This window comes from Leucopleurus acutus (assembly GCF_964270905.1).
Source record: "Leucopleurus acutus genome assembly, chromosome: 3".
Taxonomy (NCBI): Eukaryota; Metazoa; Chordata; class Mammalia; order Artiodactyla; family Delphinidae; genus Leucopleurus; species Leucopleurus acutus.
The window spans coordinates 20573946-20590870 of NC_139145.1; the positions used below are offsets into that span (position 1 = coordinate 20573946).

Consider the following 16925-nt stretch of genomic DNA (forward strand, 5'->3'; position numbering starts at 1 on the left):
GTATGGGAGATTTCCTCCTAGTTGCACTGTTCTATGCTAGGTAGAGGGAGGGGCATGGACACACAAAACACCACAAACTTTCCTACTCCTTTCAATGGAGTACCTTCTTGGTTATGCATTGGCCTGAGTACTACAACTTCTCAACTGGTCTCTAGAGTTTTCACAAAGGTATTCTGGTCCATATATTGTTGTTAACTTGGTATCTCCATTGGGGAATAAGGGCCTGGAGCTTCCTTGTCTACCCTCTTGGTGGTGTTTCCCAGATCATGCTTCCTTAAAGCCCTGTATTTTTTTGCTCCAATCTGGAGTGATTGCCCTCTAGGTCTACTATTTGCAGTAATCTCAGGACTTCTCTTCCTTACTCTTCTGGATTAGATCTAGTGATACTGGATCCTGTGTCTCCCCCTTTTTTGATTGTTCCCCTATTCTTTGTATGCATATCTTCAAGTAACCTATGAAATGGGGTGTGTGGATATTTTGTCAAGTTTGTACATGTCTGGAAATGTCTTTATTCTACCCTCACAGTTGACTAATAGTTTGGCTGAGTATAGAGTTCTAAGTTGACAATAATTTGTTCCATCCAAGTGCTTTTGGGTTAGCAGACAGAAAGCTGGCAATTAAATTTAGGGATCCCTAAAGGTCAGAATGCAGACTTTTTTTCTGGAGCACCAACTCTACACTAGCTGCCTTCATTTATGACAGATGGTTCATTCGATTTCTTTTAGACAATGAATCCTCTGATTTTTTGCCTGAAAGGTAGGTAACCTGGCAACTGAGCTTTCTGTACTCAAAAACAGAGATTATCAGTTCCATCTACAAGCTTTCAACAGACTTACAGCTCATATCCTACTTCAACCTTCTTATATATTGTGTTTCTGAGTCCAAAAATTCTCTGCTCTAAAGGGCAGATTTCCTCCCTCTTTGGCTACAGCCCTTCCTCATGTATTCTAGCCTGTAGCTTTCTCAGCCTAGCTTCATCAGTCATCACTCTTATATTTCCTTTAGCTCTTCCAATCTTCATTCAAATCTATTGTCTTTCCCCTTATTTTCAGTGCCATAGGTTTATATATTTCTCTATTCATTTACTGTTATTTTAAATGGAATCTGAAAAAGGAGAGGGATAAGTGAATATATTCAATCTTGAATTGGAAGACAGCACATACCATTTCAATAGGAATGTTTTGGTCGGGATTGGGGGGAGTAAAAGAAAGGAATAATGGCAAAGACGTTACTACCAGATTTACAGTCACTTTTATTTCTAGTTAAAACTTCCTCTGCAGGGCTTCCCTGGTGGCGCAGTGGTTGAGAGTCTGCCTGCCGATGCAGGGGACACGGGTTCGTGCCCCGGTCTGGGAAGATCCTACATGCCGTGGAGTGGCTGGGCCCGTGAGCCACGGCCACTGAGCCTGCGCGTCCGGAGCCTGTGCTCCGCAACAGGAGAGGCCACAACAGTGAGAGGCCCGCATACCGCAAAAAAAAAAAAAAACAAAAAACCTCCTCTGCAAAAGATTTTTGCTTGCAATTGCTATGTTACCTCTTCCTCCATGACATAAGTGAGCAGCTTCCAGTCCCACTCCACTGTCTTGGCATTAGCTGGATGTAGCCTGAAAGTAAAGTGACATCAATTAGAATTCTGGAGAGTTTAGTGGAAGAAGGGATGGGATCTCGAAGATGATAGAAGCAAGAAGCCTCCTCTTATCCTCAGTGCTCTTGCCCACGCTTTGATACAATACCATGTCATCTGAGGGTAGTGGAAGTTCATTTTCTTTGGCTACCCAGTATCCACCTGTCTTTTGGGAAGCATTAGTACCCCAATTTTGCCTTGAAGAAATCAACTCTTTATTATTCTTAGCCCACTGGCTTTACCCACTAGGACCCTGGGATGAAGTCTGCAAAGCATGTCAATCTTGATATTCTATTCCTCGATTCACAATGATTGGCTCAAAGATGGACTCAGGTCTTATGTTATGCCAATTAAAACCTATAAGACTCAATTTCAGAACTCTGTATGATTATAAAGGAAGTGGACCCTCTCTTGTACTAAGAATGTTGTAAAAGCTAGAGGCTGAGAAGGTTACCATGTGAAGCCTAGAAACAGCAACGTAGAGCTGAAAAATGGATCCTGGTAACCATTTCTGAACTGAATTAAGTCACATCTTATTCCTAGGTTTCTAGTAACACGAGTCATTAAATTCTCTTTTACCAGCTGTTAAAGCCAGTTTGGATTGAGTTTCCTGTCACTTGCAATACAAATAATACTAATATACTAAGTCACCCTCTCTAATGGTTAGATGAATAAATCTTAGGCAAGAGAAAGTTGTGCCCTGAGTCCAAGTTCCCCAGAAGATTCGCCAAAAGCTAAGGTTCATACTGTTGAATTTTCATGAGAAGCATGTAGGCCTCCTTTAGAACATCCACAGTCTCAGAGCCACTGAGCAGGATTTTCTGGATGATGTGAGCCACAATTTCTCTGGGTGGGTAATGCTGGGGTGACACAAAGTCCATCAAAAACTGCACAGTCCCCAGGGGAAAGTTTTCTTCAATGGTGTTTGCTACCATCCTTAGTCTTCGATGAGGGATAGGTTCTAATTTTTGACCCTTGTTCTGCAGAGATAAAAAGAAATAAATTAGGATGGGTTTCTATAGACATAAAAGCTAGAGGTTCTGGAACAAGTTGAAGACAGGGAAGTTTTCCATGCATTTTAAATATTCATAATTTAAAAAACTGAGACTGGAAAGCCTTATCTAAAAAACTTCTAATGACATGGTAAAATACTTATATTAAGTTAACAAATAAGAATACAAAGTTCCACATGTAACATGATTTCATCTGTGTTAAAATATAGCATTAGAAAGGAAAGTACAAAAGATTTAAGAGCTAGCCTAAGTTGATTTTGGAATAAGGGTGATAAGATATTTAGGGGTAGCTATGATACTATATCAGATACTGAAACAAAGAGATGAATAAAGATGCTTTAAATATCTTTTATTGTTAGAAGAAGAATTCCATTTTGTTGGTCTTTTTTGAGTCAACAGTAAATATTAAGTTGCTTCACCGCCCCCCCCAACCCCCAAACAGTATGTATATAAAGAATGAAAGAGAATGTATGAAAAGTGGTTTTCTGTTATCTGGGTGGTGAAATGATGGATGATTTTTCCTCTATATGTTCTTTTGTAGTTTTCAATTTTTCTGTAATAGACACATCATCAAAAGAAAAACAAACATTAAAAAGTCTGATATAATAACAACAATAATTATAATAATAAGTTTTAACATTCAACTTATCCTCACTTAATTCTCTCAACAACTGTAAGAAATATATGTTATTATTATTCCTATTTTATAGATAAGGAAACTGAGATTTAGAGTGAGAATTTGTCATGCAATAGATGGCAGAAGCTGGTTTCATACAGCGGTATAACTCCATAGCTACCATCTAAACTCAAACTCTCTATAAACAACAAAACCAACAATAATAAATATATTATTGTTAAAACCCCCAATTATTAAAAAATTTAAAGTGTCTACACATAAAAAGGCAACCAGGAAGGAAATACACCCAATTATTAACATTAATAAATGCTGACTGATAGCATCATGGGTAATTATTTCTTAAGCAAGCATTATTTTTAAAATCTGAGAATAAGTATTAATTTTAAAACATAAGCCAAACAAAGTTTGATAGTTTATGTATAACAGAAAAACAGTGATGGCTGGAATTGCCCTTCTGGGGAGAGAGCAGTTAGCTTTCTTATGTCTCAGGCCACCTGAGGGTAACCCCTGATCTCACTGATAACTCAGAGGAGTTAAGGCTAATGGCTGGTTAGCGGCAGCATGGACACTGGCTAAGAAGTTCTTGGAAGAATTTACTGTATAGCACAGGGAATTATATTCAATATCCTGTAAAAACCTATAATGGAATGTAACCTGAAAAAAATAACAGAATCACTTTGTTGTTTACCTGAAACTAACATAATATTGTAAATCAACTATATTTTAATAATATAGTTATATATTATTAAATATATATTTAATATAATAAATATATTATATTTATTGGCTATAAATGGCTATAATAAGTATTATTATAGCCATCCTAGTCGATACAAAGTGGTATCCCATTGTGATTCTGATTTGCAGTTCCCTAATGACTAATGATACAGAAAATCTTTTGAGAAATGTCTATTCAAATCCTTTGCCCATTACTAATATAATACTGTAAATCAACTATACTTCAATAAAAAAAATAATGTACTGACCAAAACCCCCAATGAATTAGAATAGAATAGAAAATAAAGTGCATCACACTAAAAACAAGTTCTGGGGGGAGAATGACTTAGTGAAGAAGTACTTATAAAAAGCCCAAAAGTAATCAAAAGAGACAGAAAATATTTACAGATGTATTCTAGATGGTTGAGATTCTTTGAGAAGTTAAGAAATAAAGATGAAGAAGAAAAGCCACTCTGTGTAGCCTAATTGCCACCTTGTAATCTGAGCTATGTGTACACATAAGGTGGACCTGTATCTACTGATGGCTTCTTTGGTTGTGTAGCACCTACAAAGGACTACAGCCTTGACTAGGTAAAAAACTTTCTCAAGTCCTCCAGGTGCTCAATAATGGAATGATGTATCGCCAATCAGAGGCAAACTCATAGGAAAAAAGAGAACAAGCTAGTGTTGGGGAAAGTCATTCAGAAGGAGGAAACATAAAGCCTACTAGAAGGTAGAACAATTAAAACGAGAGAAAAAAATTCACTCTCTAAGGGCAAATCAATGTGAATGCCTGACACCCACTAAGCTGGATTACGGATTGCTCCAACAGGAGAAGCACCTTTTGAATTCTTGAACAACTTCAAGCCAGTCTTCTTAATGTTGGGAATGTGGTTAGGTATAATGAAAAAAAGCTTCATGTTATGGGACTTAGCCACAATTTTTTTTTTCTTACACATCTAGTTTAGTTCTTACAGATCAATGAAGACTAATGGGAAGTAGCATTTCCGTTAAAGTCTTAAAATTGAGCTGGAGAGGGTGTTGAGAAAAGGGAACCCTCCTACACTGTTGGTAGGAATGTAAACTGGTGCTGCCACTATGGAAAACAGTATGGAGGTTCCTCAAAAAACTAAAAATAGAGCTACCATATGTCCAGCAATCCCACTCCTGGGCATATATCTGGAAAAAGACGAAAACTCTAATTTAAAAAGATACAGGCACTCCAATGTTCATAGTAGCACTATGTACAATAGCCAAGACATGGAAACAACCCAAGTGCCCATCAACAGATGATTGGTTTAAGAAGATGTGGTACACACACACACAAACACACACACAGTGGAATATTACTCGGCCATAAAAAAGAATGAAATAATGCCATTTGCAGCAACATGGATGGACCTAGAGAATATCATACTAAGTGAAGTAAGTCAGACAGAGAAAGACAGATATTATATAATATCACTTATATGTGGAATCCAAAAAATAATACCAATGAATCTATCTACAAAACAGAAACAGACTTGCAGATATAGAAAACAAACTTATGGGTACCAAAGGGGAAAGGGAAGTGGGGAAGGACAAGTTAGAAGTATGGGATTAACAGACACAAACTGCTATACATAAAATAGATCAGCAACAAGGATCTATTGTCTAGCACAGGGAACAATATTCTGTATCTTGTAATGATGTGTAATGGAAAATAATCTGAACAAATATATAACTGAATCACTTTGCTGTATACCTGAAACTAAAACAATATTGTAAATCAACTTCAATAAAAAAAATCTTAAAATTGAATTTCCTCCCCCCAAGTTAGAGAGTAACAATTTTGAAGGTACCAAAGTGTCATGAGTATTATTATCTCTGTAATATGGAAGCTGTAATGAGGGCATCAGGAATTGAGGAAGGAAAGGCAGAGGAATTGAGAAGTATTTGATGAGGCCTATGATGAGCCAGACACTCCAACAGGCACTTTACATATTATCTCCTTTAATGATACTGTGAAGTATGTTCTTATCTCCATTTTATAGATAGGTGAAGTGACTTCTTCAGTGCCAGATTTTAAGTGTGGGGCTGAATTTGTACCCAGATCTGATTCTACACTGAATGGTTCCACAGTGGGAGAAAGATAAAAATGTCTTAACTCAGCTGGGCCTGTCCTCTCATGCATGGACTCCTTGTAGCATACTAACGTCATGCTAGGCCTATACAAAGGACACCTGATCCCCAGGGGAAGACATGTTAGCTCACCTCTCTTGTGTCTTTATCTGGTATTAGTGTCTGGAAGAAGAGGTGATGCACCGGAGGTCGTAAGAAGTACTTCAGTCTATGCAGGCATGGTCTGTTGTACAACCCACCTTGTGGTGTTCGTGCTTGCACCTGGGCAGATCTGGGGTTGACAGGCTCTGACAGTGATATCTCTTTTCTGGCTGGAGTTTCTGTGACAGAGAGCCAAGGAACTTTCTCTAAGGAAGTTTCAGACTGTGGGCTGGGAGAGCAGCTTGGAGAGGATGGAGCTGAGACATCCATAGGGGTGTCATGGTTCTGTACATCATTTTGCGGAGAGTCAGGCCTGAGTTTTGGTAAATGAGGCAAGTCTCTAAGTGTGTGTGGCATGTCTTCTGGCAAGCATGACATGTCCCCAGGTGAATGTAGCACATCTCCTGATAAGTGTGGGATTTCTCCAGGTGAATGTGGTACACTTCCTGGTGACGGTGGCGTGTCTCTTGGTGACTGTGGTACATTGGCTGGTGACTGTGACACATCTGCTGGTGACTGTAGGACATCAGCTGGTGACTGTGGCACATCTCTTGGTGACTGGGGCATGTCTCCTGATGATTGTGGCATGTCTCCTGATGATTGTAGCATATCTCCTGGTGACTGTGGCATGTCTTTCAGGTGTGCCACATCTTGTGGATACGTTATGTTTTGAGGTGGGCCTGGTACATCTTGAGGTAGGCCCAGTGAGTCTTGAGGTGGGCTTTGTGAGTGTTGAAGTTGCCATGATGAGTCTTGAGGTGGACTTGGCATATTCTGCTGAGCGCATGCCACATTCTGAGGGCATGGCACATCTTGAGGAGGGCATGGCCCTTCTTTAGGTGGGTGAGGCAAAGTTTGTAGTTGGCACTGCATGGTTTGTGATGGGCATGACAAGGCTCGTGGTGGGCATGAGGAGGCTCGTGGTGGACATGGTGAGGCTCGCAGTGGGCATGGCAAGGCTCTCAGTGGGCATGGCAAGGCTTGTGGAGGGCAAGGCACATCTTGCTGTGGGCATGGCAAGGGTGCCCTTTGATTGCTACGGCTACCATTATTGCTTGTTGCAGGGAGGGAGTGAATATCTGAAGATAGCTGTAGGCTTGCCAAGAAGCCGAGGTCACCTTTGAATATGGTTGAGCTACAATTCGGCTCTCCTGGATAAACAGAGCCCCCACTGATGGACACAGGGGGCTGGGGACCTTCAAATGCAGTTTCTTCCAAAAGGTCCAAATCCACAGGATCACTGTTAATGATTCTCCGTGCTGCAGGCCGAGAGCTTCTGTCTACCCGCCCTTCCATCACCTCTTTGCTGGAGAGGCTGGCACATGCTTGAAGACTGGCTGGCTCTTTCTGGGAAGGAGCAACGGGTTCTAGAGTCAAGTCAAGAGTGGCAATAGGTCTATTTTCTTCCTCAGATCCTGTTAGGTCAATCACACAGAGTCCATTGCGATCCTTTGCCCTTGGTCTGGTTTCTCTAGTTAAGTCAATGAAGTCCTGTTGAAGGATTGTGAGAAGATAAGAGGTCAAGTAGGGGTCTTAGCTTTATCTAAGAGGACTTAAAGCTTAGCTTTTAATGATAAAACTATTTTACTTTTTCACTTCACTGACAATTTATATATCTTTTTTTTTTTTTTGCGGTACGCGGGCCTCTCACTGTTGTGGCCTCTCCCGTTGCAGAGCACAGGCTCCGGACGCGCAGGCTCAGTGGCCATGGCTCACGGGCCCAGCCGCTCCGTGGCATGTGGGATCTTCCCAGACTGGGGCACGAACCTGTGTCCCCTGCATCAGCAGGCGGACTCTCAACCACTGCGCCACCAGGGAAGCCCCTATATATCTTATATAACGTAAGTGTTAGTTTATTTCTTTTGGCCAAAATTTTCCTCTGTCAAAGCTGCCAATTTCTATACCTTCTTAAATTATCCAAATGCCACAAGCACATAACAGAGGACACAGGGGGAAATGTATTATGATCCAAGGTGGACAGGGGAGTAGTAGAGAAGATTTCAACCTTAAGTCAAAGTAAAAAGCAAACTTTGTTTGGAAAAGCAAATACACAGGATAACCTACAACAGAAGCTAAAGAAGGGAAACTAATACGAGAATTTACTTTGTGCTAAGAATGTGTTGAGTGCTTTCACACATCTTTAATTTTCACAATGACCCTGTCAGGAAGGCATTATCATCTCCATTATACAGATGGGGAAACTAGAGTTCAGAGGGGTTAGGTTATTTACCTATGGATTATACAGTTATGTAGCAGAGACAGACATTCAAACCCAGGCCTGTTTCCTTCTTTCCCTGTTAGGGCCTAGGAATGTACAACTTCATTCAATGTATAGTCAGCCTATAGTCAGATATGGAGAATAATACACTAAGGGTTATAAAACTAACCATTCTAAGTGTGAGCCTAAATTAATTACAAAAAACCTCCTATATTCACCCCCATTCCTTGGCAAAATGATTAGGCAGTTCACAAAGCCTGATGATGCCAGCCAGAGGTACTGTAAACAACTTCTGTGTCATGAGCCAGGAAAAATATTGCTCTGCCTTCCAGGTGTCTCCTCACTTGGTTGGGTACCATTGCCACTGCTATGTCGGGTACTAATTGCTGGGCTAGCAATGCTCTTGCTGCTACTACAGCTACCGTGCTATTTCTTTTAATAGATGTGATGGTCACCACTGTCAACGGCACCAAAGCAGGACACAGGATCCTGGGTGGGTCAAGTGAGAAGCTGGAATGCACCTCATCTTGGAATAGGGATTGCTTGGTGAAACCTAATGCCTCATTCCTAAGAAGCAACCATATAGTATCACTGCCTCTCTACTGCTAGCTGAACTCAACATAAATAGCTGCAAAGGTCTGAATTCAACTCCTATTCCATCACCAACTCCTAAAATGCAACATTACCATGTCTCTCTCACTTAAAACCCACCATATGAGCTACAGGATAAAGGGCAAATGCTTTAGTAAAGACTCATAAAGCCCTTCATAATTCAGCCTCTTCGTGATTACTCTCCTCCTCGTGTGCGCAAATCACACAGAACTACTTCAGATCCCCAAATGTGCCATGCTTTCTCAAGTATTTCTATCTTTATGTTTGCTTATGTTCTTTCTTTTGTCTGGAGTGATTATTATCCCTTTGATTGTTTGGAAGTTTCTTGTCTTTCAAGACTCAGCACAGATATCACTGTGTGCGAAAATTCTTCCAGATCACTTCTTGTCCCAAGTTAAATTACTAGTTTTCTCCCTTATATCCCCAATTCATCTGTACAAACCAAAGAGGTTTATCCCAAAGAATTTGATGTTTTTAAATGATATTGAAAATGGAAATAATTTTTTGTCATTTTCCAATTATTCATTGCTAGTATATAGAAATGCTGTTGATTTATGTATGTATATTATCCCTGTATCCTCTGACCTTGCTAAATTCACTTACTAGTTCAGGTAACTTTTTTTGTAGATTCCTTAGTGTTTTCCATATAAGAAATCATGTCTGCAAATAGAGGAGTTTTACTTCTTCCTTTTCAATCTGCATGCCTTTTATTTCTTTTTCTTAACTATTACAATGGCTAAAGCATCTAGTGTAATTCTCAGCAGAAGTGCTGAAAGCAGACATCTGAGACTTTCATCATTAAGTATAACGTTAGCTGTGTTGTCTTCATAGATGCCCCATATCATGTTGAGAAAGTTCCCTTCTTCTCATTGTTTTTTCAGAGTTAAAAAAAATTTATTTATTTATTTATTTAGGCTGTACTGGGTCTTAGTTGCAACACACAGGATCTTTGTTGTGGCATGTTTAGTTGTGGCTTCTTAGTTGCAGCATGCATGTGGGATCTAGTTCCCTGACCAGGGATCGAACCCGGGCCCCCTGCATTGGGAGCATGGAGTTTTACCCACTGGACCACCAGGGAAGTCCCATTTTCTGAGAGTTTTAATTGGAAATGGTTGTTAAATTTAGTCAAATGATTTTTCTGCACCTGTTGAGATATTTTATGATTTTCCTTTGTACTATTAATATCAAAAATTATATTAATTGATTTTCTAATGTTAAATTAATCCTATGGAAAACTCCACTAGTTATGATGTATTATTTTTTTCTATATTGTTTTAATATATCAATATTTTGTTAAGAATTTTTGCATATTTATGAGGGATATTAGTTTACAGTTTTCTATTCTTGTAATTTCTTTTACTGGTTTTGCTATCAGAATAAAATTGGCCTCATAAAATGATTGGGAGCTATTCCCACCCCCTCTATTTAGGTTGTGTTGGATTGGTACCATATCTTTCTTCAATGTTTATAGAAATCACCAGTGAAGATATCTGGGCCTGAAATTTGCTTTGTAGTTAAAATTTAGTAGACATAAGGCTATTTACATTTTCTACTTCTTGTGTTAGTTCTGTGACTTATGGATTTTGTTATTAAAATTATTAGCATAAAGTTGTTCACAACAGTCCTTTATTATCTTTCTAATTCTATATTCTGTATAGATTTATCCCCAATTTTCTTTTTTTATTCCCAGTATTGGTAATTTGTATCCTTTGCATTTTCTCCCCTGATCAGCCTAGCTAGAAGTTTATCAATTTGACTGATCTTTCCAAAGGACCAGATTTTTCATCCATTCCCTTTATTTCTATTGTTATCATTATTATTTCCTTCCTTCTATTTACTGTGGATTTAATTTGCCCTTCTTTTTCTAGCTTCTTAATGTGGAAGCTGATACCTTGATTTTCAAAATCTTTCTTTTCTAACATTAGCATTTAAAGCTAAAAATTTCCCCGTAAGTACTGCTTTAGCTTCATCCCACATTTTTTTTTTTTTTTTTTTTTGCGGTATGCAAGTCTCTCACTGTTGTGGCCTCTCCCGTTGCAGAGCACAGGCTCCGGACGTGCAGGCTCAGCGGCCATGGCTCACGGGCCCAGTCGCTCTGCGGTATGTGGGATCTTCCCAGACCGGGGCACGAACCCGTGTCCCCTGCATCGGCAGGCGGACTCTCAACCACTGCGCCACCAGAGAAGCCCCATCCCACAATTTTTAATACACAGTCACTTTATTATCATGTAGTTCAAGCTTACCTTCACCATAGTCAGAAAACAAACCCTTAAGATTTCAATCTTTTGAAATACACTGAGACTTATTTTATGTCCTAACACATGGCCTACTTGCTGAATGTTCCTTGTACACGTGAAAAAAATGTACATTCTGCAGTTGTTGGATATAAATGCCAATTAGGTCATGGCTGCTGATAGTAGCTTTTGGATCTTTGATTTTCTTCACCTTTGAGGGGATGCAGTTGTGCTATCAAGTACTGACAGAAGTGTATTAAAGTGTCCAGGGGAGAGACCTTCAAGATGGCGGAGGAGTAAGATGTGGAGCTCATCTTCCTCCCCATAAATACATCAGAAATACATCTACATGTGGAACAACTCATACAGAACACCTACTGAACGCTAGCAGAAGACCTCAGACCTCCCAAGAGGCAAGAAACTCCCCACGTACCTGGGTAGGGCAAAAGAAAAAAGAAAAAACAGAGACAAAAGAATAGGGACGGGACCTGCACCTCTGGGAGGGAGCTGTGAAGGAGGAAAAGTTTCCACATACTAGGAAGCCCCCTCACTGGTGGAGATGGGGGGTGGGTGGGTGGGGGAGCTTCGGAGCCAGAAGAGAGCGCAGCAACAGGGGTGCAGAGGGCAAAGTGGAGAGATTTCCGCACGGAGGATCACTGCCGACCAGCACTCACCAGCCTGAGAGGCTTGTCTGCTCACCTGCCAGGACGGGTGGGGACTGGGAGCAGAGGCTCCGGCATAGGAGGTCAGATCCCAGGGAGAGGACTGGGGTTGGCTGCATGAACACAGGCTGAAGGGGTCTAGTGTGCCACAGCTAGCAGGGAGGGAGTCTGGGAAAAAGTCTGGAACTGCCTAAGAGGCAAGAGACCATTGTTTCAGGGTGCACGAGGAGAGGGGATTCAGAGCACCACCTAAACAAGTTCCAGAGATAGGCGCGAGCTGCGGCTATCAGGGTGGACACCAGAGATGGTTATGAAATGCTAAGGTGGCTACTGCAGCCACCAAGAAGCCTGTGTGCAAGCACAGGTCATTATCCACACCTCCCCTGCAGGGAGCCTGTGCAACCCGCCACTGCCAGGGTCCTGTGATCCAGGGACAACTTCCCCGGGAGAACACACGGCAAGCCTCAGGCTGTTGCAACATCATGCCAACCTCTGCCGCCACAGGCTCGCCCCGCATTCAGTACCCCTCCCTCCCCCGGGACTGAGTGAGCCAGAGGCCCCTAATCAGCTGCTCCTTTATCCTGTCTGGGCGGGAACAGATGCCCTCAGGCGACCTATACGCAGAGGTGGGGCCAGTTCCAAAGCTGAACCCCAGCAGCTGTTCGAACAAAGAAGAGAAAGGGAAATTTCTCCCAGCAGCCTCAGGAGCAGGGTATTAAATCTCCACAATCAACATGATGTACCCTGCATCTCTGGACTACCTGAATAGACAACGGATCACCCAAAATTGAGGTGGTGGACTTTGGAAGCAACTGTAGACTCAGGGTTTGCTTTCTGCATCTAATTTGTTTCTGGTTTTATGTTTATCTTAGTTTAGTATTTAGAGTTTATTATCATTAGTAGATTTGTTTATTGGTTTGGTTGCTCTCTTCCTTTTTATATATATATATATATATTTTTTTTTTTTTTTTCCTTTTTCTCTTTTCATGAGTGTGTATGTGTATGCTTCTTTGTGTGATTTTGTCTGTATAGATTTGCTTTTACCATTTGTCCTAGGGTTCTGTCTGTCGGTTTTCTTTTTTTTTTTTAGTATAGTTTTTAGTGCTTGTTGTCATTGGTGGATTTGTTTTTTGGTTTGGCTGCTCTCTTCTTTATTTCTTTCTTTTTTTATTACTTTTTAATATTTTTATTTTTAATACTTATTTTTTATTTCAATAACTTTATTTTATTTTCTCTCTCTCTCTCTCTCTTTCTCCTTTTTTTCTGAGCCATGTGGCTGACAGAGTCTTGGTGCTTCAGCTGGGTGTCAGGCCTGTGCCTCTGAGGTGGGAGAGCCAAGTTCAGGACATTGGTCCACCAGAGACCTCCTGGCTTCACGTAATATCAAATGGCAAAAGCTCTCCCAGAGATCTCCATCTAAACACTAAGACCCAGCTCCACTCAATGACCAGAGGGCTACAGTGCTGGACACTGTATGACAAACAACTAGCAAGACAGGAACAGAACCCCACCCATTAGCAGAGAGGCTGCCTAAAATCATAACAAGGTCACTGACCCCAAAACACATCACCGGACATGGTCTTGCCCACCAGAAAGACAAGATCCAGCCTCATGCACCAGAACACAGGCACGAGTCCCCGCCACCAGGAAGCTTACATAACCCACTGAACCAACCTTAGCCACTGGGGGCAGTAACCAAAAACAACAGGAACTACAAACCTGTAGCCTGCGAAAAGGAGACCCCCAAACACAGTAAGTTAAGCAAAATGAGAAGACAGAGACACACAGCAGATGAAGGAGCAAGGTAAAAACCCACCAGACCACAATAAATGAAATTAAAAATTCTCTAGAAGGAATCAATAGCAGAATAACTGAGGCAGAAGAACGGATAAGTGACCTGGAAGATAAAATAGTGGAAATAACTACTACAGAGCAGAATAAAGAAAAAAGAATGAAAAGAATTGAGGACAGTCTCAGAGACCTCTGAGACAACATTAAACACACCAATATTTGAGTTATAAGGGTCCCAGAAGAAAAGCAAAAGAAAGGGACTGAGAAAATATTTCAAGAGATTATAGTTGAAAACTTCCCTAATATGGGAAAGGAGTCAATCAAGTCCAGGAAGAGCAGAGAGTCCAATATAGGAAAAATCCAAGGAGAAATATGCCAAGACACACTAATCAAACTATCAAAAATTAAATACAAAGAAAAAATATTAAAAGCAGCAAGGGAATAACAACAAACAACATACAAGGGAATCCCCATAAGGTTAACAGCTGATCTATCAGCAGAAACTCTGCAAGCCAGAAGGGAGTGGCAGGACATATTTAAAGTGATGAAAGAGAAAAACCTACAACCAAGATTACTCTACCCAGCAAGGATCTCATTCAGATTCGACGGAGAAATTAAAACCTTTACAGACAAGCAAAAGCTAAGAGAATTCAGCACCACCAGACCAGATCTACAATGAATGCTAAAGGAACTTCTCTAGGCAGGAAACAAAGGAGAAGGAAAAGACCTACGATAACAAACCCAAAACAAATAAGACAATGGTCACAGGAATATACATATCGATAATTACCTTAAATGTAAATGGATTAAATGCTCCAACCAAAAGACACAGACTGACTAAATGGATACAAAAACAAGACCCATATATATGCTGTCTATACGAGACCCACTTCAGACCTAGGGACACATACAGACTGAAAGTGAGGTCCTGAAAAAATATATGCCATGCAAATGGAAATCAAAAAAGCTGGAGTAGCAATTCTCGTATCAGACAAAATAGACATTAAAATAGACTATTACAAGAGACAAAGAAGGACACTACATAATGATCAAGGAATCAATCCAAGAAGAAGATATAACAATTGTCAATATTTATGCACCCAACATAGGAGCACCTCAATACATAAGGCTAATGTTAACAGCCATAAGAGGGGAAATCGACAGTAACATAATCATAGTAGGGGACTTTAACACCCCACTTTCAACAATGGACAGATTGGGCTTCCCTGGTGGCGCAGTGGTTGAGAGTCCGCCTGGCGACGCAGGGGACACGGGTTCACGCCCCGGTCCGGGAAGGTCCCACATGCTGTGGAGTGGCTGGGCCCGTGAGCCATGGCCGCTGAGCCTGCGCGTCTGGAGCAATGGGAGAGGCCACAACAGTGAGAGGCCCACATACTGAAAAACAAAACAAAACAAAACAAAACAATGGACAGATCATCCAAAATGAAAATAAATAAGGAAACACAGCTTTAAATGATTAAACAATATCAATTAAGATGGACTTAATTGATATTTATAGGACATTCCATCCAAAAACAAGAGAATACACTTTCTTCTCAAGTGCTCATGGAACATTCTCCAGGATAGGTCATATATTAGTTCACAAATCAAGCCTTGGTAAAGTTAAGAAAATTGAAATCATATCAAGTATCTTTTCCAACCACAATGCTATGAGACTAGATATCAATTACAGGAAAAAATTTGTAAAAAATGCAAACCCATGGAGGCTAAACAATACACTACTAAATAACCAAAAGATCACTGAAGAAATCAAAGAGGAAATCAAAAAATACCTAGAAACAAATGACAATGAAAACACGATGACCCAAAACCAAGGGGATGCAGCAAAAGGAGTTTTAAGAGGGAAGTTTATAGCAATACAATCCTACCTCAACAAACAAGAAACATCTCAAATAAACAACCTAACCTTACATCTAAAGCAAGTAGAGAAAGAAGAACAAAAAAACCCCCCAAAGTTAGCAGAAGGAAAGAAATCATAAAGATCAGATCATAAATAAATGAAAAGGGAATGAAGGAAACAATAGCAGAAATAAATAAAACTAAAAGCTGGTTCTCTGAGAAGATAAACAAAATCAATAAACCATTAGCAAGACTCATCAAGAAAAAAAGGGAGGGCTTCCCTGGTGGCGCAGTGGTTGGGAGTCTGCCTGCCGATGCAGGGGACGCGGGTTCATGCCCCGGTCCAGGAGGATCCCGCATGTCGTGGAGCGGCTGGGCCCATGGGCCGTGGCTGCTGGGCCTGCGCATCCGGAGCCTGTGCTCCGCAACGGGAGAGGCCACAGCAGTGAGAGGCCCGCATACCGCAAAATAAAAATAAAAAAAAAAAAAAAGAAGAAAAGGGAGAAGCCTCAAATAAATAGAATTAGAAATGAAAAAGGTGAAGTAACAACTGACACTGCAGAAATACAAAAGATCATGAGAGATTACTACAAGCAACTATATGCCAATAAAATGGACAACCTGGAAGAAATGGACAAATTCTTAGAAAAGCACAACCTTCTGAGACTGAACCAGGAAGAAATAGAAAATATAAACAGTCCAATCACAAGCACTGATATTGAGACTGTGATTAAAAATCTTCCCACAAACAAAAGCCCAGGACCAGATGGCTTCAAAGGCGAATTCTATCAAACATTTAGAGAAGAGCTAACACCTATCCTTCTCAAACTCTTCCAAAATATAGCAGAGGGAGGAACACTCCCAAACTCATTCTATGAGACCACCATCACCCTGATACCAAAACCAGACAAAGATGTCACAAAGAAAGAAAAGTGCCAGCCAATATCACTGGTGAACATAGATGCAAAAATCCTCAACCTAATACTAGCAAACAGAATCCAACAGCACATTAAGAGGATCATACACCATGAACAACTGGGGTTCATCCCAATAATGCAAGGATTCTTCAATATATGCAAATTAATCAGTGTGATAAGGCATATTAACAAACTGAAGGAGAAAATATTGATATTTATGAACATCATATGATCATCTCAATTGATGCAGAAAAAGCTTTCGACAAAATTCAACACCCATTTATGATAAAAACTCTCCAGAAAGTAGGCATAGAGGGAAACTACCTCAATATCATAAAGGCCATATATCACAAATCCACAGCCAATATCGTTCTCAAT

At 40.5% G+C, this 16925-nt stretch overlaps 1 protein-coding gene across 2 annotated transcripts in view; it reads right to left on the bottom strand.

Moving 5' to 3' along the window:
* Positions 1-16925, bottom strand: part of SIMC1 (SUMO interacting motifs containing 1) — a 94482-nt gene that overhangs the window by 37429 nt on the left and 40128 nt on the right. The window contains exons 2-4 of one of the 2 annotated variants that reach the window (XM_082836552.1): positions 6245-7744; positions 2372-2604; positions 1535-1604 (exon numbers count right to left, since the gene is read on the bottom strand). In XM_082836552.1, coding sequence (XP_082692678.1) covers positions 1535-1604; positions 2372-2604; positions 6245-7744 — 1803 coding nt within the window. The remainder of the gene's footprint in view (positions 1-1534; positions 1605-2371; positions 2605-6244; positions 7745-16925) is intronic. The other variant, XM_082836553.1, reaches the window with a different exon arrangement.